The 27104-nt window shown below is 44.4% G+C and overlaps 1 protein-coding gene across 1 annotated transcript in view; it reads left to right on the top strand.

Moving 5' to 3' along the window:
- Window positions 1-27104, top strand: part of Arhgap35 (Rho GTPase activating protein 35) — a 123160-nt gene that overhangs the window by 88217 nt on the left and 7839 nt on the right. The window contains exons 4-5 of the mRNA XM_032894374.1: window positions 20956-21033; window positions 22203-22334. Coding sequence (XP_032750265.1) covers window positions 20956-21033; window positions 22203-22334 — 210 coding nt within the window. The remainder of the gene's footprint in view (window positions 1-20955; window positions 21034-22202; window positions 22335-27104) is intronic.

The raw sequence follows: 27104 nt of genomic DNA on the forward strand, positions 1-27104 counted from the left end.
CCGTTTCCCAGCCCCTAAACACAGTTGATTCCAAGCTGCCCCTCCATAGGGATGGGCGCTTGGTGGTGGGCTTAGGCACTAACATTTAGTTGGCCCTGTTTGGAAAACATTAAAATGGGCATAGGCCAGATAAGAATGTGATAATACTTCTTTAATGACAAGAATGGTTGGAATATTGACTGTTTTAAAAGCATCTTTCTATCTCACATTTACATTTCAGCAGACTTCTTGATGGCAGTCCTGTATCTCCTAATCTGACCAGTAGAGTAATCTTTGAAGGAAAAGACTAAAAGTTGTTGGTTTTTTTCTAAACAAAATTTAAATTGCTGTATGAATGCTGTGCGATCTCCCCTCCCTCCCTTTGTGGTACTGGGCACAAAGCACAAACCTGTGCTGGCTAAGCTGTGATACCACAGATCTCCATGCCAAGTCCATGCCTTTTCTTCTGAAATACGTGAAGGAAAAAGCAAGCCTGGCACACAGCTCTTAAGCGTCATATAACTGGAAAGGTGCTAATGTGGAGCAGCTAGCTGGAGGCATCCATTCCACACATGGTCATGGCTCTACACAAGTACCGCAACATACATGTAGGACCTCTGAAGAAGTCGGTTCTCTTCTTCAGTTGTGTAGGTCCCAGGGATGGAATTCGAGTCATCAAGTTTGGCAAACACCTTTATCTGCTGAGATCTCATTAACTCAAATATATGCAAAAGTCATTGTCTTGAGGGTGTTTTTGGTTTGTTTCTGAGACAAGATGATTTCACTAGGGTGTCAAGACTAGGCTTAAACCTGTGGACTTAAGGATCCTCCTACCAGAGCTGTAGGTGTTGGCACATGCCTTTAATCCTAGCAACTAGCAAGGCTTCTTGCCTTGGAAGGCAGAAGCAGGCAGAGCTCTGAGTTGGAAGCCAGCCTAGTCTGCAGAGTGAGTTCCAGGACAGCCAGGGTTACATACACAAAACACCTGTCTGGAAAAACAAAACAAAACAAGTCCTCCTACCTCATTTTCACAAGTAACTGAAACTATAGGCACTTGTCACACCAGTAGTACTCCTTTTTATCTTGGGGGGTGGGGGATGTGATTTGAATTATTAAAGTAATGGTTTAGAATATATGATATGTTCATTCCAATAGGCTTTCTCTGTAACCATTGTGAATGGTGACAATATGATTATGGCCAGTGTCCGAGTACATCCAAGTTTAGCTCTGGATTTCTCAATCATTCTTTTGTTTCTGTGTGAGGATATATCCTCCTATCAAAGAGGACAGTGACTAGGGCACAGTTGGTAGTCCTAGCCATTAGAAAACAGAAATGGGAGAGATTGTCTGTGTTCAAATGGCTGTGAAGGGGCTAGAGTCTAGTGGTAAAGCATATACTCAAGGCTCTGGGTTGTATCCCCATTATCATAAAGACAGAACCCTGAGGAGGTGAGGGAGGGCACTATTAATGGTCATCTTTCTTGTCCTTAGCTTGTGTGTGCAGTGGAGGTGTCTTCTCTACCTAGACTCCAAGAAAGGTGATCTTGAAAAGATATTTTGTAAGTTATAAAACTTCACAACTTTTTTTTTGTCTGAGACCATGTCTTCCACTGCTTGGCTAGGACCTTATACGAACGCTATCCTGATCTTTGCAACAGCCCTGGGAGGCTGACTTTTGACGTGGACATAAACCTTTACAGAGATTGAGCGTGAGGCTGTGGATGCCTCTCCATGACAGCACCTATCTGAGCAGCAAAAACAAGCAAAATTAGATAGAGGCCGTTAGCAGCCTTCCTCTTCAGGTGAGGAGATAGGCTCTTTCTTCTAGAAGATTTATTTAATAAGTGGTCGTCACTTAAAGGTGACTTATGAACTGTGGTTTGAGCACATATCTGTGGATGAGTGTGCAACATACTTGTGAAGGCCAGAGGTAGATGCCAGATATCTCCTTCAAACACTCTTGACTTTATCTTTTGAGAAAAGGTCTCTCATTGAACCGAAAGCTAGGCTGGCTGCCCAATAAGCACCAGGAAACCACTGGTCTCTGCCTTCCCTCCTTACCCCCATTGACAGGAATAACCCACATCCAGTTTCTGGGTGATGGGGACTTAAACTCAGGTTCTCATGGTTCTGTGAGGCAGATAATATACTGACTGAGGCACCTCACCAGCCTTCATGACCTTAAATTGTAAGGAGAGCAGTACACAGATTTTGTTGTCCTTGTTAAACAAGGTTGCTTTTTTGATTTTAAAAAGCAGGATCTCACTGTGTAGCCCTGACTGACCTAGAGCTCATTATCTAGAGCTCTGTCCTTGAACTCAGAGAGATCTGCCTGCCTCTGTTTTCCAGGTGTTAAGATTAAAAGCTTTTGGGCTGGAGAGATGACTCAGTGGTTAAGAGCATTGCCTGCTCTTCCAGAGGTCCTGAGTTCAAATCCTAGCAACCACATGGGGGTTCACAGCCATCTGTAACAGGATCTGATGTACTCTTCTGGTGTGTATCTGAAGGCAGCTGCATAGTGTACTCATATACAATAAATAAATAAATAAATAAATAAATAAATAAATAAATAAATAAATACTTCTGCCATCACACCTAGCCTTTTTTTTTTTAAAGATTTATTTTATTTATATGAGCATTCTGCATTCATGTATATCTATTCCCCTCATGTGTGCCTGATGCCCATGGAGGTCAGAAGAGGTTGTCAGATCCCTTAGAACTGGAGTTCTGTCTAAAAAAATATTACTTAATTTATTATGTGTGGGTTGTGCCTGTGCTGGGAATCTAACCCAGGTCCTCTGCTAGAGCTTGACTGCAGATCTCCCCCCCCCCCGTTTATTTTTAATCTTGTGATATATGTTAGTCTTAGTGCTGTTAGAATCCACAAAAGGGTGTTGGAACCCTGGAGCTGCAGTTATAAGGGCTGTGAGCCACCCAGTGTGAATGCTGAGAGCAATATGCACTCTTTAACTGCTGGCCCATCTCTCCAGCTACCCATTTCGGAAATTTCTGCATATGCACATATTCTTGTTTTTGTTATTGTTTAAAAGAAACAAATTGAAATGACATGCATTTGGGTTGGGGATTTGACTCAGTGGTAGAGCGCTTGCCTAGCAAGCACAAGGCCTTGGGTTCGGTCCCCAGCTCCAAAAAAAGAAAGAAAGGAAGGAAGGAAGGAAGGAAGGAAGGAAGGAAGGAAGGAAGGAAGGAAGGAAGGAAAGAAAGAAAAGAAATGACATGCATTTGTATGACAAGTTTTGTGTGCTTTGCAGTTTTTGAGGCAATGTCTCATTAATATCTCAAGTTCTCCGTCTTCTGGTGTTAGGACTGTAGGCCTCTTCCTCTGAGCCAATCTTCTACAAGCCACGCCGTCCTTCCCCCTACCTCCCTTCCTCTGCATATTCCTTCTTTGCATGTCTCAGGTTATTTAATCAGCTGGCTGCCGAAAGGTGTGCGTTCGTCTCATGTTTTACAGGTCACACTGCAGGCTTGCATCATTTGTCTTTCAATGAGGTGTCCTTCCCACCTTTCCTTTGCCTCCTAGGTAAGCCAGAGCATCCTATTAAGCTACTTTCCCCTACATTTACTTAAGTATATGTGAGTGTACTTTCACATGGGAAGTCAGAGGATAGCTTGCAAGAATCCATTTGCTCCTTCCACCATAAGGGTTTTGAGTTATCAGGTTTGGTGGCAAGTTTCTTTACCAACTGAGCCATCTCACTTTTGTTTTGATATGTATATGTGTAAATATGTGTATACATAGATTTTTTTTTTTTTTCCTTTTCTTTTTTTCGGAGCTGGAGACCGAACCCAGGGCCTTGCGCTTGCTAGGCAAGCGCTCTACCACTGAGCTAAATCCCCAACCCCGTATACATAGATTTTTAAAAGCCCAACATAGGGGGTTGGAGAGATGGCTCAGTGGTTTTAAAAGAACTGACTGCTCTTCTAGAGGTCCTTGAGTTCAATTCCCAGCAACCACATGGTGGCTCACAACCATCTATAAATAAAGTAAATAAATCTTTAAAAAAGGAAAAACAAAAAAACCCAGCATAGACTAAGGCAGTGCTTCTCAGCCTGTGTGTCACAACCCTTTTTGGAGTTGACCAACCCTTTCACAGGGGTCACATATTAGATGCCCAGATATCAATTATTTATATTATAATTCATATCAGCAGCAACTTCCTACAGTTAGGAAGTAGCAATGAAATAATGCTATGTTTGGGGTCACCACAACATGAGGAACTGTATAAAGAGGAGTTGCAGCATTAGAAAGGTTGACAACCATTAGGCTAAGTGAAAGAAAGAACTCTCAAGTGTGGGAAGGGTCCTGAGGAAAGAATATGGTTTATTTTTTTTACTTACATTAATTTAGTTGTATGTATGGATACATATATGTACCACCGTGTGTATGTGGAGGGACGAGGACAGAAACTTTTTGAGGATCCAGTCTCTACTTCTACTGTGTGGGTCCCAGGGGTCAAACTCAAGTTACCAATTCATATAGCAGGCACCTTTATGCACTGAGCACTCTCATCAGTCCTGATACTCTCCTTATTAAATGACATTGTGAATCCTACTGTATCACCATCAGGGGAGATTATTATGTTTTTAATTTTTAGTTTGTTTTGTAGAACTGTGACTATGGCAGAGACTCCCAGGTAACCCAAATAAACTGAGTATGCAGCAGTGGTTTCAAGGTCCCACTGACCCTCTGTAGTAGTGTAGTTGTGCTCAATGGAACAACCATTGTTAGAGAAGGAGGTTCTACCCAGTTGTGTTTGGTTCTGTTTCAACCAGTGTGACAGTCCCTTCAGAAGACAGAAATGAACATGTGCCAACATGTACCGGGTACAACCGGAGCCACAGAGACTTGGAGGAGACAACAACCTTAGCTAGGCATGAGTGTACACATCTGTGATCCCAGTACTCCAAGAGAACATTGTGACAAGTTCTGGTGTAGGTTCTCAAAATACAAAACATAAATCAAATATACTTCATTCTCCTTCATATGTATTTTTAGCTGTCATATATTATTACTTCTAGATAGCCTTCCAGTACATTTTTTAACAATTACTATATATAATGTTAAATCTCTACTTTTATTTTTTAATATTTGTGTATGGGTGTTTTGCATACATGTATATCTGTATACTATTTGTATTCCTGGTGCCCAGAGTTGCCAGAGAGGGTATCAGGTCACCTGGAACTGGAATTCCAGACCTTTGCAAGGTGCTAGGAATTGAATCTTAAGACCTCTAAAAACATCCAGCACACCCAATCCTTCAGCTATCTCACCAGCTTCTTTGAATAATAAAACTTGGTTCTATTTTGTTTATTGTGGTGTTGTGGGGTGTGTGTGTGTGTTTGTTTTGAGACAGGGTCTCCATGAGACCCCTGGCTGGTCTGGAACTCACAGGGATCCAGCTTCGTCCACCTCCTGAATGGAGTTAGAGGCATGTACCACTTTTGGCACGAGTAGTAAATCTTTAATATTGAGTCTTTTCTAGCCCATGAGATCACTCGGCAGATAAAGACACTTGCTGCCAAGGCTGACTCCCATAGTTCCCTCTTCAAGACCCACATGGTAAAAGGAGAGAGCCAACTCCACCACATATGTATCATGCCATGTACATGCGTGTTATGTGTGCACAAACACAAACTTGATAAATGTTATAAAGTAAAATAAGTATTTTTTAAAATTTGCCTTATCTTACTGGTTTTACTTTCTTTCTATTTCAAAATCATAGCTCCTAAATTCTTATTTTAAAATGTGCTATAAAATTACTTTCAACTCAATTTCCATTCCCTTATTCTACCCCATGCTACCCCCCAGAATGTTTTGTATCTTCATGGTGTTTCATTCTTACAGTCTTAAATAGCAACTAAGAACCTGTTGTTCACTAGTTTCTATTTGGTGCTGGAGGATAAAAAATAATAGGGTGACCCATAACGCCCTGAGGCAGTCAGTCCACCTAGGAAAACCTTAAGTCAAAAGTATGCTTGAATCTTCCTTTGAGATGGGTTCTCACATAACCCAGGCTGTCCTTGAGAATGACAGGCTCTGGAGAATGATCATCTGCCACCATTTATATGGAGCCAAGGATTGGCCTTGGGGTCTCATGCATCTTAGGTGAATTCAGTACCAGCTGAGCTGTGTCCCCAGACCTCCTATTACATCTTCAAGCAGCACTTTAATGTGTGTTTTCCATTTTTTTCACAAAGCATCTATGCAATCTGGGACTTGGTTTGTTTAGTGTATTTTAAACATTACATGAAGGTGTGTTCTTGCTTCTGATTTTTAATAGGGCCTTAGCTCTGCAGCCAGGTAGGCCGCAAACTCAAGGTCCCCCAACTTGGCCCCCTGAGTGCGGAGATTACAGGAAAACTCTAGCACCTCTCAGTGTGCTCTTGCTGTCTTTGTGCTATTTTCCTTGTTTCACGTATTTTTAGTTATTATCTTACTTTTCTTTGTAAAGTTTAACAGCAAGTTGAGTCCATCGGAAAATACATCTTATTGAGTTTAAATAAGGCATTTTCAATGCAGAGAATATCCTAAGGCTAGCCCTCAATAAAGAGGTGACTATTGAGAGCATTAGAGAGGAGCTGGTGTTGCATGTTTTACCCAGTGTCCAAGCAGCAGCAGACCTTCCATGGTAGGAATGTCAGGAAGAAAGTAGGCATGTGGGAGTGGAGGCTTACCTAAGAGAGAGTCCCATTCTCTGCAGAGGGTGGGAACATCATGTAGGAGAGCAAGGTAGACTGGTACAAAGCAGGAGATGTACTGCTCTTATCCTTTGAAGGTCAGCCTGCAACACCTGGGGTTGCTCAGGGCTTAGCAGACTCTTCCTTAGGTTGCTTGGACTCTAAGAAAGGTCATGCACCAGGATTTTGGGATTTGCACTCTTAAAGGTCTATTAAAGATTTCCTTGGGAAAGAGAATGTTTCTCTCTGTCTGTCTGTCTGTCTGTCTGTCTCTCTCTTTCTCTCTCTCTCTCTAAACACACACATACATACACACACACACACACACACACACACACACACACACACACACACACACTCTTTCTCATCGTTATTTCTATTGAGAAGAAGTCAGTGGAGCCTACCTATATCAACTTCCCTTGTCAGTGCTCTCCATCATCCTGGACAGAGGTGAAAACTGTGCACGGAGAATCTGGTGTTGTCCCACATCTAGCCTTGCCACTTGATGTTTTCTTCATTCACTCCAAACTTCAGGTCATGATCAGAACTGCTACTACCATTCCTCAAAAATTTTCCCTGGAACACTTCTCTGGCCCGTCCTCCAAGCCAGAGCCCAACTGAACCATCTGTCTGTGTGCCCTGTACCTTTCTCTACAAGTACTCTATGCACTAGCCCCTGATTGTTTGCTTCCTCAATAGACCCTAAGTTCCTCGGGGGAAGACATTGGGTCTTCACATTGTTTCTTTCAAGCCAAGTGCACAAGACTCTACTAAATGGTGAATGAATGAATAGTGTAAAACACTCAAAAGACCCCATCCCTCAAAGGCTCCATTTAGCCATGGAAATGTGTAATGGGTAACAGAAAAGGAGAGATGCATATAATACTAAGGTCCTAAACAAGCTTTCAGTATCTGGGTAGGAACAAATGTCCCATGTCTTTAGTATGGGGTTAAGGGATGGGTGCATGTGACTTCTAGCTGCAGCCAGCAGAATGAAAGGCAGGAGTCAGCCTAGAAAGACTGGTGGGAAAATTGATGTCCTTCAGGTAGAAGCTAACAACAGAAATTCCAGTACATCTAACCCACACTGAAAAAAGAAAGCAACAAAATACTGTGGGGGCTATTATTATTATTCATAATAGCCAGAGAGGTAGACACTCAAATAGCAAACCCATGCCTTGCCAACAGAAATACAGTAGCATCCACCTATACACTAGCCTGTCACTTAGCCACAGAGGGGATGGGATAGCTAAAATTCTTGAATGGTGCTACAGTCATTGAAGTAGACCAGTTACAAAGACCATTTACACCAAATATCCAAAACAGGCAACAGGAAGTAGGGTAGCAGTAAAGGAGGCAGGAATTTGGAGTGTCAGCTCATGGGAACAGCTTCTTTATTATGGGCTGGCACAGGGTTGTAAAATTAATGGTTGACTTTTCTAGCTATACTAGGGGGGAAAGGAAAACTCTTGTGTGGTAATCAACAGTTGTAAAATATCAGTAAATAGAGGATAAAAAGATAACTTTCCCGTGGGATTGGTCAATTTTTCAGAGTCCACAGTTACTTGCTCTGATTTAAGGTGAATCCTTAAAGAAGAGGCCTTCTTCTTTAAGAAGGTGTTGTTCACTTCTTGGAGCACCTGGAGGATGGGAAGAAGACAGCCTTGGGGGGTTGGGATTTAGCTCAGTGGTAGAGCGCTTGCCTAGGAAGTGCAAGGCCCTGGGTTCGGTCCCCAGCTCCGAAAAAAAGAACCAAAAAAAAAAAAGAAGAAGAAGACAGCCTTGGTCTATGCTAGGTTTTTGTTTTGTTTTGGTTTTTTTTATTGTGACCAAATACTTTTCAGAAACAGCTTAGGGTAGGAAGAGTAAAGTGAACAAGGAAACCAATTCACAGATACAATACAAGATGAGATCCTGGGCACTGACTGCTTGGGGGCCTCTGATTGGCTGGAGTTGTCCAACACAAACTCCTTCCTTCATCCTTGGTGTTAGGTTTGTCCCCACACAGTGTTCCATTTGTGTTTCATACAAGTTTTGTTCCTCGTTCCATCTTTGATTGCTACAAGGTGTTGCTGCTGTGGTCCTTTCTTTGGCGTTTGCTTAAGCATTTGGTGTATGGAGGCCCTAGGGCAATGCAGAACAAGATTAGGGGATGACAGACTTTCAGACCTCTGCCACCTTTCATTTGGAAGATGATGTTTTCAGTCATGTGTGTTGGGTGAACGTCTGGAGATCTGAACCTGAAAGTCACAGTGGAGATGTCATGCGGTATGCACTTACTGCTTGTTTATATCCTTTATAGGGTGTTTCCCTTCCAGGGGCATGTCTGTATTAGTTACTTTTCTCATTGCTGCAACAAAAACAGTTTAAGCAGGAGAGGGTTTATTTTGGCTCCCAGTTTGAAGGGATGGTGAAGAATGTCAGGTGGCTGCTTACATCATGTCCAGTTGGCCTGCCTTTTCCATTTTTCTCTGACATGGTGCTATCCACATTGACAGTGCTTCTTCTCAACCTCAGTTAAGCCTGTCTGGAAACATCTTCACAGATGTACCCTGAGACCCGTCTTCTAGGTAATAGTAAACCAGTCAAGCTGCCAAAGAAGGTGAACAGTCATACTGTCTGTCCAAAGTGTTTGCGACATACCCACCAAAGATCCTTCCTTCAAAGGTGAAAGGGCATAGTGTTATAGACGAGATCAGGAAAACCTTCAGAGGAGAGGCCCCACAGGGTGACTGAGCCTGTGAATTGTAGTTTGCTCTTCACAGCTCTGAGAGGCCTAGTGGAGTCCAATCACCTGATGTGGGCCCTGAGTTGCTACAGCCAGCCTCTGGTGGTGCTGAGTCCCATCCCTACAGCTCCATCCTTCTAAATATATAGTCAGTGACCAAGTACTCTGACAACAAGCATGGGTAATGGGGACCAGTAGCTATTTGAGCAGAGTACCAAATTCACCCTTGGCTTTGCATTCCACAGCTCACCTCTATATAAAAGAATCAAAATGAGTATCTGTACCTCTCATCTGTCAGTGTTGGAGTCTAGGCTAGCTTCATTTTATCTCCCTCTCAGTAGCACACTTCTACACTGGGTTTCATATGATCATGGGAAATAGCTGACCAGTATTAGGGAGCACTTGAGAATGTGATGCACTATTCTGAAAAGACCAACCCAGTTTTTCCTGGAACTAATCTCTAAAAAATTCCACCAAGCTGTTAAATGGAAAATAGCTGCTAAGAGTTTGAACATGCAAATACTTTCAGCTCTATAACTAACCAAGCAAACTGCAGTGTCACCCTGATGGGGGACAGCAGGACAAAAGGCCAACTAATGCCTGAACTGACTTCTCCCAGCTGTTGGTGAACTCCCAGATTGCCCAATCCAGTTGTGAAAAGCACTTTATTTGGACCTAGCACACAACACAGAACAGTGTCTTTGGTGAACAAAGTGCCAGTGCAGCGTCTGCAGGCAACATGGCCAGAGTTGCTCTGAACAAGTTCCTCCACTCTTCGGGTACCCATTTCCTTAAGGGTTGCATGAGACAAAAATAGCTCCTGTGGGTGTTCAAGAGACAACCTAGCCAGGCGCTGATTTGGAGCTCACCTGCCAGGCTCTGGGTTTCCTAATTCTCACTCTGACTTCCTCCCATCCCTGGGAGCTGTGACTTCCACTGCTGTGGTAGGAAAACCAGATCCAGAAAGAGACTAGGCCTAGGACTCAAATCCAGAGTGATTGTCTTCCTAGCATCCAAATGATTTGTATTAGTAAGCCAGAGAGACACATCAGGTAGAGCCCTGGAGCCTTACAGGAAAGTGGAATTAGGCCAGATAGCATTGGAGTTTGTTCCCCGCATGCCAGCCCCTCTGTGCTTGAGGGCCTGCCTCCTGCAAGTGTCAGCACCACTGTAACAGCATGACATCATCCACCATACACTTCCAGTTCTGACTCTACCTCTCAGAGTTAGCAGGGAATTTCCAGAGCTTTTAGAAGTTGTATATCAGGCACCTGTTAGAGTACCCTGCCTAGTTCCACCTAGTAGTTGGGCTTCTTCCAACCCCTGAGGGGACCCACAAGGAGGCTAGAGGCCATAACCTCATCTGAAAGGTGCACTGAGAGGAACCTGATCCTCATCAACATAGCCTTTTTCCTCATAGAGCTTTTTCCTTAAAGACTGGTTTCATAATACATTAGCTAATCTCCCATGAGCTGGACCTTAAAGCCACACTAATCCCTTTTTACAATAGAAAACAAAAATCCCAGAGTTCTTTGGACACTAACTGCTCACAGCATCATTGGAGACCTTCCTTCTGTGCTGTGATTTACAGTCTTGGGCTAGACAGAGCTCGTTCTAACCCAGGAAGGCTCCATACCTCACTGGGTGTAACAGCTGTTTGGGAGAGCCTCAACACGAGCTGCTTGAAGCCTTTGGGCTTGTGCTGTGGAGTTGCTTCTCGTGGGCCTCCTTGCCTCCCCATGTACTGTGGCCAGAGTAGGCGAGTACAAGGCTGGACACAACCAACAGACCCACTGCAAGTCATCACTTCCCTTGTGCCCTTTCCATTGCTGTTAAGATACTAGAATATAAGGTACGTGGTTTCATAAGCTGTAGTTGGAGGGATCTGTGTGACTTAAATCACCTCCAGTTCTAAAGTGCTTTTTTTGTTCACCTTTGTGCCTTAACACCCTCCTGCTTCCTTGTAAGTGAAGCAAGCACAAGTCACTTGCATTCCAAAAAGGTGGTCTTCTTGCCAGCTCTTTCGTGATCCAGATAAGTGGAATTCATTTAGCTCGTGACTTTGCCATGCTAAAGGATTTCCTTGGGACTAGGTGCACTGCATGATCAGATCAGCGTGCCCTGGCATGCTGCCTGGAGAGCCCAGCAGCCAAAGAGAAGTCAAGCATGTTTCACCAAGTAACCCTGCCTCCCGTCTGAGACAGAAATAGTCTGGGTGTCAGCCCAAGTCCCCAGCATAGTTCCAAAAGCAGGCCTGTTCTACCTAGTTGTCTTGGCTGCCCTGGCCCTCTGTGTTGGGGACACACGTGTCTTGTCCTGAGTGAGCAGATAAGGGATCTTTGGTCATGCAAGAAAAGCAGGATCATGGCAGCAGCGGCCTGGCTGCCTGTCCCCTTCTCTTATCTGTTTGTCCTTCACTCTCCCCTCCATCTTACATTAGTGGATCACCACACTCCCGACTTCCCACTTGAGGTTTCCAGAAACTTAGAGGTTGATGTCCTGCCAGTCCTGGTGGTAGTAGGGGGATGGCGTTAGCAGGTGCTGCCACCCTACATTCCTGAGTGTGCCATTCTTAGAAGCAAGGCTTGATGCTGATGTTCTTTTTTTTTTTTTTTAATTCTTTTTTTCGGAGCTGGGGACCGAACCCAGGGCCTTGCGCTTCCTAGGCAAGCACTCTACCACTGAGCCAAATCCCCAACCCTGATGCTGATGTTCTTGTAGACAGTACAGGCAAAACAGCCCCAACATGAGTTCCTGTGGTTTCTCCACTTTTCAGATACAGATCTGAGGCGAGGCTATGGGCAATTGGGAGGGCCGGCAGGTCACTCAGCATCACTGACCAAACCAAGAAACCTTATCTGCAACAAGCCCTGGTCCACCCTTTAGAGCTGGTTATTAAAAATGTCTAAGACCCACATAGGTTAGCGAGGAAGGGTGAGTGTATCCAAGAGGCCAAGAACTTGGGTAAGCTCCGAAAGCACTGCCTCTGCCACTTGTGGGATATCCCAGACACAAAGAAGAATGCACACTATGGGAACAGCTGGACGAAGGCATAGTCTCCCAGCAGTGAGCACCTACAGTGCTACATTAGGTTAATAGCTGCTCTAAACACAGGGCCAAACACAAACCACTCTGCTAGAATAGGGCCTGGACCTTCCATACCCACAGAATGGGATTCAGCACAGTAGCTCTTGCTTTTGGCTCAATCCTCACCACCCTATACCCTGTTTGGTGGTGATGGCACTGCATAGCTGCACAGTTACACTCTGCAAAGTTGCAACCATGGTAGACTGTGTACATGTGTCCTGAGGAAGAGCTGCTGTGGTGCCCAGATACATCATAGAGGATGTGAATGGGTTATGCCATGCTTTTTTTGCCTCTGGGAAGTCCACTGAATTGCTTGCTGTCCATCCTATCTGGTTGGTTGGTTGGTTGGTTGGTTGGTTGGTTGGTTTTAAAGATTCATTTATTATACATGAGTATGCTGTAGCTGTCTTCAGACACACAGAAGAGGGCATCAGATCCCATTACAGATGGTTCCTAGCCACCATGTGGTTGCTGGGAATTGAACTCAGGACCTCTCTGGAAAAGCAGTCAGTGCTCTTAACCTCTGAGCCATCTCTCCATCCCAGGGTAGAGTGTTTTAACATGCTAACAGCACCAGTTACTTTAAAAAAAAAAAAAAAAAAAAAGCTAAAGTGCTGATTTTTTAATATCTAAATATAGAAAGTAAAAGCATAACAGCTCCAGGTTTGCCTTGGAGGAAGTATTGATTCATGCTAAAAAGGAAATCAGAAGAACAGAGAGGTGGTTATGCAGGAACATTGGTACAGCCTACAAGCCTTACAGAAGGACTTCTGGTCAAGAAGGCTGCCAGTGTGAGGAGAAAAGCTCATTTGGATATTAACATTTGCTCAGAAAGCTGGGTTTGGTGGCACTCGCCCTTAATTACAGTACTCAGGAGGCAGAGATATGTGGATCCCTGAGAGTTCTGTGCTAGCCAAGACTATATAGAAAAAAAAGATGTCTCTGGGGGTGGAGAAAATGTCCAAGAGCCAATTCTCCCGCTCAGTTTTCAGGCTCCTGTGAGACATTGTGCCCCCAGCCTCTCCTGGGATCTAGTTGGTTGAAGAGTAAAAATGGAAGAATGGAAGAATGAATGAATGAATGAATGAATGAATGAATGAATGAATGAATGAAGAGTAAAAATGGGCCATTCCTAGCCTAACTAGTTTTGACCAATAGTAAAGGCTCTGCAATGTAACTTCCTGCCATATGCACACTTAGTAAGCTCATGATGTCACACTTGGCCGTAACCAAAAGGACAAAAAGCAATAGTAAATTCCAAGCAGAGGAGGATCTTGCTTTTGTCTGTTTTGGAGGGTAGGCAGTGGTTGAGACAGGTCTCACTATGTAGATTACCATACCCAGTTTGTTTGCTCGATTTTTCTCTCCTTCCTTCCTTTTCTTTTTTTTTTATCAATATCAATATCATATGTGACCGCGGTTAAAAATTCAGTGGTACCTAAGGGCTTGTTTACATAGAAAAAGCAATTGTGGGTGACCAGAGAGATTGCCTAAGTGATGGTTTGGAGTATGCATTCTTTTTCTAAAGGACCTAGTTTCTTTCCAGCACCCACATCGGTGGCTCAGACCTGTTCATAACTCCAGCTCCAGGAGATCCAACACTTGGTCTCAGGTCACCTACCCTTATTTGCATGCACACAATTTAATTTTATTTTAGAGCAGTTAACAACATTCCTGGACAACATTTCTTCCTAACAGCATCTTTTTGTTTTGAGTGTATTACATGGGTTTTATTGATACTCATGAAATTTAGGTAGAAGAGAGACCTAACTTTGGATAGTAGAGAGGCCACTTTCTAGAGCCATTTTTGGGAATGTATCGTTTCTCGCCAAACTAAACTATAGCATGCTGTAGCCTGTTCTGTATAAGCTCCATCCCTGCTTTTTTTTTATTTATTTTTTTTTTTTTTAGGTATGTGAGTACACTGTAGCTGATCTTCAGTTGTGAACCTTGAACCACCATGTGGTTGCTGGAATTGAACTCAGGACCTCTGGAAAGAGGGCACCAGACTGTTCTTCCAGAGGTCATGAGTTCAATTCCCAGCAACCACATGGTGGCTCACAACCATCTGTAAAGAGATCCGATGCCTCTTCTGGTGAATCTGAAGACAGCTACAGTGTACTCATATATAATAAATAAATAAATCTTTAAAAAAAAAAAAAAAAACTGGAGATTATTAGCAAAATACCCAATTTAAATGGTAAAATCTAGCAGGGTTAAGGAAGATCATGTCTGGAAGCTCTCCCTCCACCTTGCATGTGCTACTTTGTCAGTTAACTCCAGCATTCTCATCACTGCAGTGGAACTGGAGGCAGCCTGCCTTACGGAGCTACTGTGAAGGCCTCTGTACAGAAGCACAGCCAGCACTGTGCACCTGCGCCTCTTTCTGAGTGAGCGCTTGGCACACGGCTCATTATCGTGATTATTGTTGGGCGCTACCTCCCTGGGACAGATACTAATCTCAAACAGCATCCTATACAGATGGTTATCCACTAAGAAGGGAATGAAAAGTTCTGGACCATTCTTTAAATGACATCCATGGCTATTAATAGTTATTTTATATATTGAGAGAGCATTTGCCATCCTGTAATTTCCATTCTCAAGCATGCTGTGCTCCCTAGAGCCATTGGAACAAAATGATTCTAGATAGCAGTTGTTCAGATGTTTGAAATGTGTGTGTGTGTGTGTGTGTGTGTGTGTGTGTGTGTGTCTGTGTGTCTGTGTGTCTGTGTGTGTGTCTGTGTGTATACATGCAGAGACCAGAGGTTAATAATAATCAGGCATCTTTCTCACATTGGCTGTTCTTACTTTTTAAGACCAGATTTCACTGAATCTGGAGCTTGCTGTTTTAGCTAGATTGGTTACTTAGCCAGTCCCTAGAATCTACCTCTCTACAGCCCCCAGAGAAGATATTTGAAACCAGAAGGGGCCATTTTCAAAGTGGAAGGCTTGCTGGTTGAAGTGTGCTTCAATAAGAATACTTAGAGTATCCTGGTCTCCACCCATTTGCCAGCCACTGGTCACTTTTAGCCAGCACGATAGGCACAGTCAGCTCTTGGTGCTGTTTGTTTTTAATTGATTGTAAGTGGTAGTTGTAATAAATTGTGCTTGCTAGGCTAATGATACCTTTCCTAAATTATGCCATGGTGTTGGATACAACAGCAACAGGATTGCTATTTTAAAATGAGGTTTGGTAAAACAAACAGGCAGGCCGCTTACAGGAAATGCTGAACTGATGATTAATTGATGTTCTGGAGCTGGCCTCTTGTTCTCAGATGTGCTGTTCCTGTGATGACCCTGTAGTGAGGCTGCAGCCCACACCCTACTTTATTTCCAGATAGCCAACATGTATTTCTTTTCTGCCCTCTTGTGCAGAGGGTAATGATGGCTAGCTCATGCTGGCTCTTGGCCTTTGTACAGTATCAGGAGTAGCCAGGGCTACAGAGAAACCTTGAACCGAAGTTTGATTCTGAGCACTCACATCCTGTGGCTCACAATCACCTGAAACTCCCACCTTCAGGTCCCTCTGGCCTGTGAGGGCAACGTACTTACATGCACAGCATATACACAGACATGCAAATTTTTATTTAGTTTTTTGTTTTGAGACAGGGTTGCTATGTAGCCCCAGCTGGGCTCACTGTATAGATCAGGCTAGCTTCAAACTCAAAAAAACCACCTGCCTCTGCCATCCAGTAGTTGGGATTAAAGATATGTGTCCCCAACCTGGTTCATATACATCATTTAAATTTTAAATTAAGGTTTTGGTGTTGTTTTTTGGGGGAGGGTGCGGGGTATGGCTAGGTGGGTTTATTTTTTTTAAGACAGAGTTTCTTTGTGTAGCCCTAACTGTCTCTAGAACTTGCTCTGTAGATAGAGCTGGCCTTAAATGGAGAGATCTGCCTGCCTCTGCTTCCCAAGTATGTACTGGAATTAAAGGTGTGCGCCACTACCACCCAGCAAATTTAAGTTTGGGGTTTTGCTTTATTTAAAGAAAAACAAAACAGACCATCCATTTTTCTGAGGAGACTACACCTGGACCCAAGTTGTACATGAACTTAGAGCAGCATCAAGTCCAATGTGGTAGCTGCCAGGGAAGAGCTATGTCACCAAACACCGAACTACCCCTACCCACTGTCCATGTGGAGGACTAAACATACATCATCCTGCTCCATTGATTCAGAGGTGAATGGGGGTGGGGTAGATAGACACTGGGATCCCAGCAGGCAGAGGATAGCATGGCCAGAGGCATGATGGCTCCTCTACAGCCAGATGCTGCTGTTGAATTTGGTGCTACTTAATTCTGTGGGGTCAAAGGTCTATGGGCATTTAGTTTTTTAGAAGGGAACTGGTGACTTCTGATAGATGTTTGTCAGAGTCCATCTGCTAGTCCAGGACCCTGGAACACATAGGTCAAGGGATCTTATTCACCCGATGGCCTCTCCAGAGGCAGCAGTCACAGTGCTGACCAGGTTGAAATGCCTGGCTCTCAGAAGCCCGTTGCCTGGGATATGCATGTTTCTCCTCCCCAAGCCCTCCCTTCAGCCCATACTGCATCCCAGTATAGGGCGTTGTTTCTTTGACCACAGAACCCATCCTCAGTGAGGTTGCACCTTTTTGGCAGCTGGAAAATGGACTCTAGTGACCAGGAAAGCCTTTTTACATGTAAAGACAAATTATCCTGAGGTTTTGTTTGTTTTGTTTTAATATAAAGTGTTTTGGCCTGCATGTGTATACGTGCCTAATGCTCAAGGAAAGGGCATCAGATTCCCCTAGAACAGAGTTAGTGACAAAAGCTGGGAGCCAAACCTGAGTCCTATATAAAAGCAAAACTTAGCCATTGCTCCAGCTATGACATTATGTTTTTGTGATTTGATTTTTTTTTATGATTAGTCTTGAAGAAAATGCTTATGGTTAAATTTGTTTGGGTTTAGGGTCTTAATGGAGTAAAAACCTGGAACTCACTGTGTAGAACAGCTTGGCCTCAAACTTACAGAGATCCACCTGTTTCTGCCTTGAGTGTTGGGATTAAAGTATATACCACAGTGCAATTTTTTTTTTTTTAATTTTTAATTAGCATGCTTGAGAAAAAGCAATAAAAGGGGCTGAAGGATGGCTCAGCATTCTAGAGGACCTGAGTTCAATTTTTCAGCACTTTGCTCAACATGCAGGTAAAACATCAATGCACATAAAATAAAAAAAACCATTTTAAAAAAAGTAATAAAGAGCCAGGCCTGTGGTGCATGCCTTTATTCCCAGCACTCAGGAGTCAAAGGTCAAAGTATCTATGAGTTGAAACCAACAAGACTACATAGCAATACCTTTGTCTCAAAACAAAGAAATAATTTTGATAAAATAAGAAAGCTAGTGGGCTGGAGATGGCTCAGTGGTTAAGATTACTCTTCCAGAGGGCCTGAGTTCAATTCCCAGCAACCACATGGTGGCTCACAACCATCTGTAAAGAGATCTGATGCCCTCTTCTGGTGTATCTGAAAAGCTACAGTGAATATATAATAAATGAATAAATCTTTAAGAAAAAAAAATGCTAAACTAAGATAACTAGAATTCTGTTTTTTTTTTTGAGGGATTTCTGTGTAGCCGTGACTATTCTGTAACTTACTGTGTGACCAGGCTGGCCTTAAAACTGAAGAGATCTGCTTGCCTCTGCTTCCCAAGTGAGTGCTTTTTTGGCTAATCCTGAGGCTGGGATTAAAGGCGTATGCCACCACCTCCTGGCAATTGGGTTTCTTGAGCCCAGGAATTCAAGGGCAACCTGGCAATAAGGCAAGACAACACCCCCAAAAAAAAGGTAATTTACATTCTATCCATTCAGTGTTCCATTCTTTTTTTTTTTTTTTTTTTTTTTTTTTTTTTTTTGGAGCTGGGGACCGAACCTAGGGCCTTGCGCTGTTGCTAGGCAAGCACTCTACCACTGAGCTAAATCCCCAACCCTCAGTGTTCCATTCTTGATTCACGTCTTTACTTTAAAAAAACTCAAACCGTGTTCAGAATCCTTGATGTCCTGCAAATGGCAGTAGAGCCTTTCCTTATGATCCTTACAACCGGACCCCAAACAGGTGGCACCAACCTTGGCTGTCAGGTGAAGCAGTACATCTACAAAGAGTAGTGACATCTGCATCATAAATCTGAAGAGGACCTGGGAGAAGCTCTGGTGTCAGCATCATCTCTAAGAGCACTGGCCTCTTTGATCCTAGGGCCTTGATTTACTGGATCTAAGCAGCCTTCAGGAAGCTTCATCTTCTGGTAGTTACAGATCCCAGGACTGACTACCAACCCTACTGAGATGTCTGCCGTCTGCCTGCCATTGCTCTCTGTGACACAAATTTTCCTCTGTGCTGTGTGGACCTTGCCATTCTATGCAACAACAAGGGAGCTCACTCAGTGAATCTGATGATGTTGCTAGCCCAGGAAGTTCTGCACATGTGTGGCACCATCTCCCATGAGCATCCATGGGAGATCATGCCTGATCTCTCCCTCTGCAGAGATCCTGAAGAAATTGCAAAAGAAAAACAAACATAGCTGAAAAAGCTATGACCAGGGAGAACTGTCAGAGCGAATGGAGAACACTGGTTCCTCAGCTCATTGCTGCTCAGAGGTGGCACGCTGATCTGATGCTGTAGAGGGGCCTCCGTACCTGTCTAATAGTTCCAGCCATTGAGAACTGGCCTGCCGCTCATATGGCCCAGGCCAGTGAATGGGTTGGAACTACTAGGGAGCCGTTCTGCAAACACTTGAGCAAAAGAAGGGAAGATGCGTGGGAAATAAATATTTTCTTTAAAAAAGGTAATGGGGGGAGGAAAACAAACAGTTTTTAATATTCAAAGACCTCTTTTAAGTACATAGTGAGAAGCACTGCCAAGGGAAATCAGCAGCATTAGTGAGAAATAGACCTAAGCTGGGGTCTGGGGAGTTTCGTGGTGGAGCACTTGCTGGGCAGATTCCTTCCTAGCACTGCTGGAACACAAAAAGCTACTTACAGCTTTCTACCGGTGAAAGACCGGGAGAACCTAGACAAGGATAAAACTGTTTCTGGAATCATTGTATATGCTGGGATCTTTAGAAACATGGTGTGTGATGTTCTTGATTTGTTCTTGGTTTTTATGTTGCTAAAGATCAAACCAAGGCAGGTGGCCTACCACTGAAACTGCACTGAGAGCTCAGTCCACTCCTAAGAGCTGTGTTATAAAAACATGAGCACACTGAATTATAGAGGAAAGTGTCATGGGATGCTCCGTATGTGAAAGAAGAGACTGTGTCAATTCTTCGTCTATTTGGGGTCAAAAAAAAGCTTATTGAATGTCCAGCAAGGGAACAGCTGAGGTGGGACACACTGGGCCTTTCTTTCTGCTATCTGTGCCTCTGGTACTGGAATGGAGATCCTGCTCGTAGCCGGCAAGTGCTCTAGCACTGAACCACATTTCTAGCCCTTTATCTTCCTTTTACTTTTTGTGAGTGCTTGGTTTTTATTTATTTTGTTGCTGGTAGAGGTGTCACTTCTTCCCTGGGTTCCAGAGATTAAGCTGAGGCTATCAGCCTTGCCAGTGCCTTTGTCTGCTGAGCTGTCTCACCAAGCTCTTTTTTGGCCTTCTGAGACATGGTCGCTCTCTGTCACTCTTGTAAACGTGGCACTCATATGTTGCCGAGACTGGGCTTATTTTGACACCTGCTTCCTACCTTCTAGAATTACAGGTGTGTACCACTGGCTTTTTATTTTTATTTTTAATAGGAAAACACTCAGGTGGGAGGAAGAGGTCAGAGGGCCTGAGATCAGGTAGCTCACAACTGCCTGTAACTCAGCTTCAGAGCATCTGTTGCCTTCTTCTGTATACTGCAGCCACTGCACTCCTGTGGTGTACACACATAGACAAAGGTAAAGGCTGGGGAGATGACTCCACAGTTAAGAGCTTTTCTAGAGGACTCAGGTCAATTTTCCAGTACTGTTGTCAGGCCTTCATTGGTACCAGGCATATAAGTGTGGTGGACAGACATACACTCAGGCAAAACTCTCATCGCGTGATGTTTTTTACTATAATACTTAAGACTGTACATTAACATGTGAGTAATATTGACAGGGTATATAAGGCATGCCTCCAATTCTAGCACTCCAGAAACGGGAGCACACGATCTCCGAGTTTGAGGCCTGCCGGGTCCACATATCACATTCTAGCAAGTGCTAAACCAAATGCAGCAGAGACTGGAAGATCAGGTGTTCAAGGCCAGACTGAATATCTTTAGAGTAAAGGAAGGTGGGGCCCAGTCCTGTGATATTTTTAAGTAAAAAGAGAAAGAGCTGAAGCATCAAACAAGAAAGTACTGTTATTCCTGCTCTCCCCCTCATGGTGAGAACCTTGTAGACTCTGCAGACAGTCCCTGTCCCCATGCACAGACCCTATCTGCTCTCCAGCTCTGGTTCATAGGACCTGTTTATTCTTTCTCCACAGGACTAAGCACAGAAGGCATCTACCGGGTCAGCGGAAACAAGTCAGAAATGGAAAGTTTGCAAAGACAGTTTGATCAAGGTAAGTAAGACACAGTCTGGCCATGTCACTGGTCCCGAGCAGATACTGTGGCTAGATCATCAGCAGGGCGTGAGTGCCTTCACCCTGTAAACCTGAGCTGAGCCCAGAGGTATTGGCTCCCATTGCTGTCCACAGCTACCACTATAGGTTTCCCTGGCCCTGCCTCACTTCTCTGGAAGGGCCTTGCCTCCCTGGCCTGGGACCAGGGTGGTAGCATTTGAATTAATGAGCAGGTCAGAAATATCTACATCTCAAATGGACCTGTAGAAGACAAAGTGGGGGAACATTTCATGGTACCTGAGGCACTGAGCTGCAGCTCCCACTTCCAAGCTGAACTCGTGGGTGGCCCTGCTCCTATGAGCATTAGTCTATGAGAGGCTCCAAGGCTCTTAATATGAAAAATGCCCACAATGAAGTCTAAGCCAGGCCATCAGTGCCAGGGCAGAACAGTGAAGTACTCTTAGCTACCATCAACCAGAGAGTAGGGAAGCAGAGGGAACAGGGGCCAACTTCTGGAGCAACCAGCTCATCTGCTGTCCTGGGCCAACTGACAGTGACATCTTGTAATCATATACCACTGTTCCAACATCAAGAATATGTCCTGGTAAAACACATTTCGTTGTGCACATGTCAGATAATACACATATGCTAAGCCACGATGTCACCAGGTGGAGTTTTATCTTAGAGGTACGTAACTGTAAGAATCCAAACAGCTGTAATCCAGAGAGGAACACTTCATGCCCATCTGTAGACAAGTCTACAGAATCAATCATGCAGTGAGACCTAGAGACAGGCAGAAAAAGAGAGGAAGGAAGAAGGCTCAATGGAGCGGTGGGCTGGGGAGAAAGAGGGATTCTTCCTCTCTCCATCAGAATCTAGATGAGGGTATGACTATGGCTGGCAGGAAGGGAAATAAGGAAAAAGCTGAAGCTCGTCAGAACCAAGTTGGATGGCAGGTGGCCTAGGAGACCATGGTCCCCAGTCACTCTTCTCCTCCCCACAGGCCAGAAGTGACCTGTCATACCATGTTTGTGAACCAGCTCCTCAGCACTCCCATGCTAATCCCAAGCCCCCGCCCTGGGCTACATCTATAAGCCTTTTCTGGGAGCTTTCTTGTGGTTTCTGCTAACTTAGATGGGTCTGGCCTCACTTTGTTGGCTTTCTTTCAGATCACAATCTGGACCTGGCAGAGAAAGACTTCACTGTGAACACTGTGGCAGGGGCCATGAAGAGTTTTTTCTCGGAGCTACCAGACCCCCTGGTACCATACAGCATGCAGATTGACTTGGTGGAAGCTCACAGTAAGTACTGACAGCCTGAGAGAGGCTCCAGGTAGCCCTGCCCTTTTTACAGAGGCACTTCTCTGAGTGTTCCACAGGGCAGCTTGTAGGTCTCTAAGTCTAGCCTCTAACTTGGGGGTGAGGGGTGATCCCTGTCTCTCTTCTATGACTGGCCTCCATATATCTACCCTGCGCTTACTCCTTGAGGTGAAGCTGGAACTTCTAGTTCTGAAGCACATTGTCCTGGATCTTTTCTTTACCTCTCAGCTGCCTCGTTAAAGGCAGCAAGACTGTGACCTGAGGCCCAACAAACCATTAGAAAGTTACCTCTGGAACTGGAGAAATGGCTCGGTGGTTATAAGACTGCTTTTGCAGAGGACATAGCTGTCCAAAACTCCTGTTCCAAAGGTTCTAATATCCTCTTCTGACTTCTGAAAGTACCAGCCACATGTGTGATGTACAGACGTGAATGCAGGCAGAGTACACAAACTAAAATTAATACATCTAAAAACTTTTTTTTCTGTTTGTTTGTTAAAGAATAAAATTACCTGTGTGCATGTGTGGGGAAGGAGGATGCCCGGTGGCTTTGGCCAGAAGATCACAAGGCTCAAGGCTCTGTAGCACATAAGTACTGTGGGGTCTTTTGTTGTTTATTCGAGGTGGTGTCTCAGATATCCCAGGGTGCCCTCAGACACCTTATCTTGCTCTCCTCTAACTCGCATGGTTGGCATTATGGCATGTGCCACCATGTCTGACTTAGAACCTCTAGTTTTAATGACAGCAATTGAGGGCAGCAATTCTTAACCTATGGAATGTGACCCCTTTCAAAGGGGTCACATATTAAATATCCTACATATCAGATATTTACAATACAACTCATAACAGTGACAAAATTACAGTAATGAAGTAGCAATGAAAATAATTTTATGGTTGAGAGTCACTACAATATGAGGAACTGTATTAGGAAGGTTGAGACCCACTGCTCTAGGGTGACCATTGTGTGGGATTTTTCCCATTGTCTGGCCTTTAGGAGAATGTCATATGCCTTGACATCTCTTAGTCTCTTAAGGCTGCCCACCATAAGGCACTTACTCTATTTTTTTTGCCAAAGAAAGCCCTGGTTCTTGCAGGGGAAAAAAGGGAAGACCCAGAAACAGCAATTCCTCTACGACTACTGAAGGGGTTTGCACACAGCCTGATCTACCTAGTGAGTTCCAGGACAGACAGACAGAACTACATAGTATAATCCCATCTCAAAAAGGAAAAAAAGGGGGTTGGGGATTTAGCTCAGTAGTAGAGCACTTGCCTAGCAAGCGCAAGGCCCTGGGTTCGGTCCCCAGCTCTGAAAAAAAGAAAAAAAAAAAAAAGAATTCCCTTTCCAGGCATCAAGAAAGAGGTCAGACAAGAAAAGATGTATGGTCCTGGCTAACTCATCACTGCCTGGCTCAAGCTTACTCTCAAGACTGTGCTGATGTTACAGGTCAAGTGGCTTCCAGTCCTGAGTCCCCACTCCTCTAATGAAGCCAGCTCAGCTGTGGAGGGTGTAGGACTCAGGTTATCTACACATGCTCTGTTTTCACATTTGCTAGCCTCTCCTTTTTACCCACCTGTCAAGGCTGGGAGGGAGCACTTATGTGGGGGAGGATCATCTTAGACTCATGCTGTCTTTCTAAGGGAAGTTAGAAAGAGGTTCAGGAGGCCTTGCACTGGTTAGTACCCAGCTGCTGGAGAACCAGTTCTCGCATTTGCTTTGCCTTGACCTGGCGCCATCTAGAGGCATGTTGAATGCTGGCACCCAACAGAATTGCCATTGTTTCTTGAAACAACTGACATGGCACCTTTTTGTTTGGGGAGGGGCAAAAGAAGTTGTTGATAGAAGGCTGTCTTAGGGTTTCTATTGCTACAACAAAGATATCATGACTAAAAAGCAAGTTGGGGAGGGAAGGGTTTATTCTCCTTACACTTCCATACCGCTGTTCATCACCAAAGGAAGTCAGGTCAGAAAGAAACCTAAAGCACGAGCTGATTCAGAGGACATGGAGAGTACTGCTTACTGGCTTCCTCCTCATGGCTTGTTCAGCCTGACGTCTCAGTGACTCCACCCACAATGAACTTGACCCTCCCTCATTGATCACTAATTGACAAAGTGCCTTACAGCTGGATCTCATGGAGGCATTTCCTCAAGTGAGGCTCTTTTCTCTCTGATGACTAGCTTGTGTCAAGTTGACACACAAAACCAGCCAGTACAACTGACCCCTTGTCAACTTGACATACAAACATCACTGTTAAACCACAACCTTATTATTCATCCCTTTCTTATGGATAACCTTTCTTACTCATCCCCAAGATCTCACATTAAAAACAGCTTTAAAAGTGCCTCAGTCTTTACAAACCCAAACACATTAAAACTTCATTCCCTTTAAAATATCCAATCTCTTTTAAAATTAAGTCTGTTAACATTCAAGATCTTGCAATTATGGGTGCCAATAAAAATAAAAACCAGGGGTTGGGGATTTAGCTCAGTGGTAGAGCGCTTGCCTAGGAAGCGCAAGGCTCTGGGTTCGGTCCCCAGCTCCGGAAAAAAAAGAACCAAAAAAATAAAATAAAATAAAATAAAAACCAAATACTTTCTTACTTCAAGAGGGGAAACCAGGGCACAGTCACAATCAAATCAAAGCAAAATCAGACTCCAGGATCCAAGGTCTGGGATCCACTCACAGTCTTTCTGACTTCCCCGAAGGGGTTGAGTCACTTTTCCAGCTCTGCCCTCTGCAGCACACAGCTTGTCTTCTAGGATCTGCCTGGCTCCACTCCGCTGCTGCTGCTATTCTTGGTGGTCCTTTCATGGTACTGGCATCTTCAAAAATGGCTGGGTTCCCTTGCTGCGACTGGCCTGCACTTTCACCTATTGGTTCATAGGCTCTTTTCATGGTGCCAAGCCTCAACTTCTCTGCATGACCCCTTCAGTCCTGCCACCGAAGCTGAACCTCTCACAGTGCCAAGCCTCAGCTGTTCTCCATGCCTTCAAAACCTGGGTGACTCTTGCACACTACCAAGTCCAGCTGCCAACATGAGGTACAACTGTGGTCACCTCTGAAACATATGTTTCTATGTGCTGACTCTCAAGAAACACTTCCGAAAGGATTTCACCTCAACAATGCTGGCCCCTTCTTAATCACTGCTAATTTCTTAGCTCTAGCTAACCAGCATCGGTTGTCCTAGTAATGTAAAGATTTCACTTCAGTAGTTCTGGTCTCTTGTTAATTACATCTAATCAGAACCACAAAGTCTTAATTGAAAATAGCAAATGGCCCTGATAGAGTCTTCCCTCTGAAACTTCACAAGCCAAGCCTCCATCTTCTGCACTGCTCTGAACAGTCTTGTCTTCCAAGCTCCTAAAGAACTTCCCACTGAGCTCTCAACACTGAATGGCTTTTCTAGCCCAAAGTTCCAAAGTCCTTCCACAATCTTCCCCCAAAACATGGTCAGGCCTGTTACAGCAATACCCCACTCCTGGTGCCAACTTCTGTCTTAGTTAGGGTTTTACTGCTGTGAACAGACACCATGACCAAGGCAACTCTTACAAGGACAGGATTTAATTGGGGTTGGCTTACAAGTTCAAAGATTCAGTCCATTATCATCAAGGTGGGAGCATGGCAATATTCAGGCAGACATGGTACAGGAGGAGCTAAGAGTTCCACATCTTCATCTGAAGGCTGCTAGGAGAAGACTGGATTCTAGGCAGCTAGGATGAGGGCCTTAAAACCCACACCCACAGTGACACACCTACTCCAACAAAGCCACATCTTCTAATAGGGCCACTCCCTAGACAAAGCATATACAAACCATCACAGAAGGTCCATTTCCCTTCCTCCAGTTGCTTCCGACACCTAGTCTCTAGGTTTCTACAGTTCAGAAGGAACTGCACAGCAGCCTAGGAAGGTTGGAGTCTCATAACTTCCTCTCCATTACACACTTTTTGGACCCCCGCTAGTCATCTTTGTCTGCCCTTTCTTGACTGTCTGACAGGAGTGAGTAAGGACGAGGGGATCTCACTGACATGGTACCTAACAGCAGAAGCAGCAAATGGAGCACAGGGCTCTATGGATCAAAGTGGACTTAACCGAGTCTGAAGCCAGGCAGTGAAAAGTTTGTGTAAAGGGAAGATTATGTGCCCTAAAGTTACACAGATTTCCATGGCAATAGCACCTTGACCAGCTCTATTCACTTATTGCCTCAGAGTAGCTGTGTGTGTTCAGGCTTGCATTTGGTTCCACATCCCATCACAACAGATACCAAGGTCACTGTTTGATTGTTGTGTATGCATCAGAATTCCACAGTATTGAACACTACTGAGGGGTGCTCACCAAGTGGATTCTGTGTGCTTATCTGCCGCTTATCTTCCCAGCTTAGCCAAGGTGACATGGAGACTCAGGCACCACCAGAGCTCGCAGATTGTTGCTTGCTGTATGCAGCAGGCGCTGCTGGATTACTGATGCATGTTCTTCATCACCAGTGAGGTAGAGGATGGTTTCTCCATGGTACAGAGGAGCCCAAGGCTCTGAGAGTGACACAACTTGGCTGGAGGTCACACGGCTGGGGACTTAGCAAGCTGGAACTTGAATTCCTGCTTTTCCTGGGTGGAAGCCGATGCTCTCTGTAGACTCAAGCAAGCTGAGCTGCAAGTGCACAAAGCTCCGTGGTGAGGGGAAAGGCAAGGAGAGGTGAGGAGGAGGGGTCCTGAGCTATGGAAGCTCTAGCAGGGCTAGAGTCATAGGCAGCAGGTGGGAG

The sequence above is a fragment of the Rattus rattus genome, chromosome 2 (assembly GCF_011064425.1).
Source record: "Rattus rattus isolate New Zealand chromosome 2, Rrattus_CSIRO_v1, whole genome shotgun sequence".
NCBI lineage: Eukaryota > Metazoa > Chordata > Mammalia > Rodentia > Muridae > Rattus > Rattus rattus.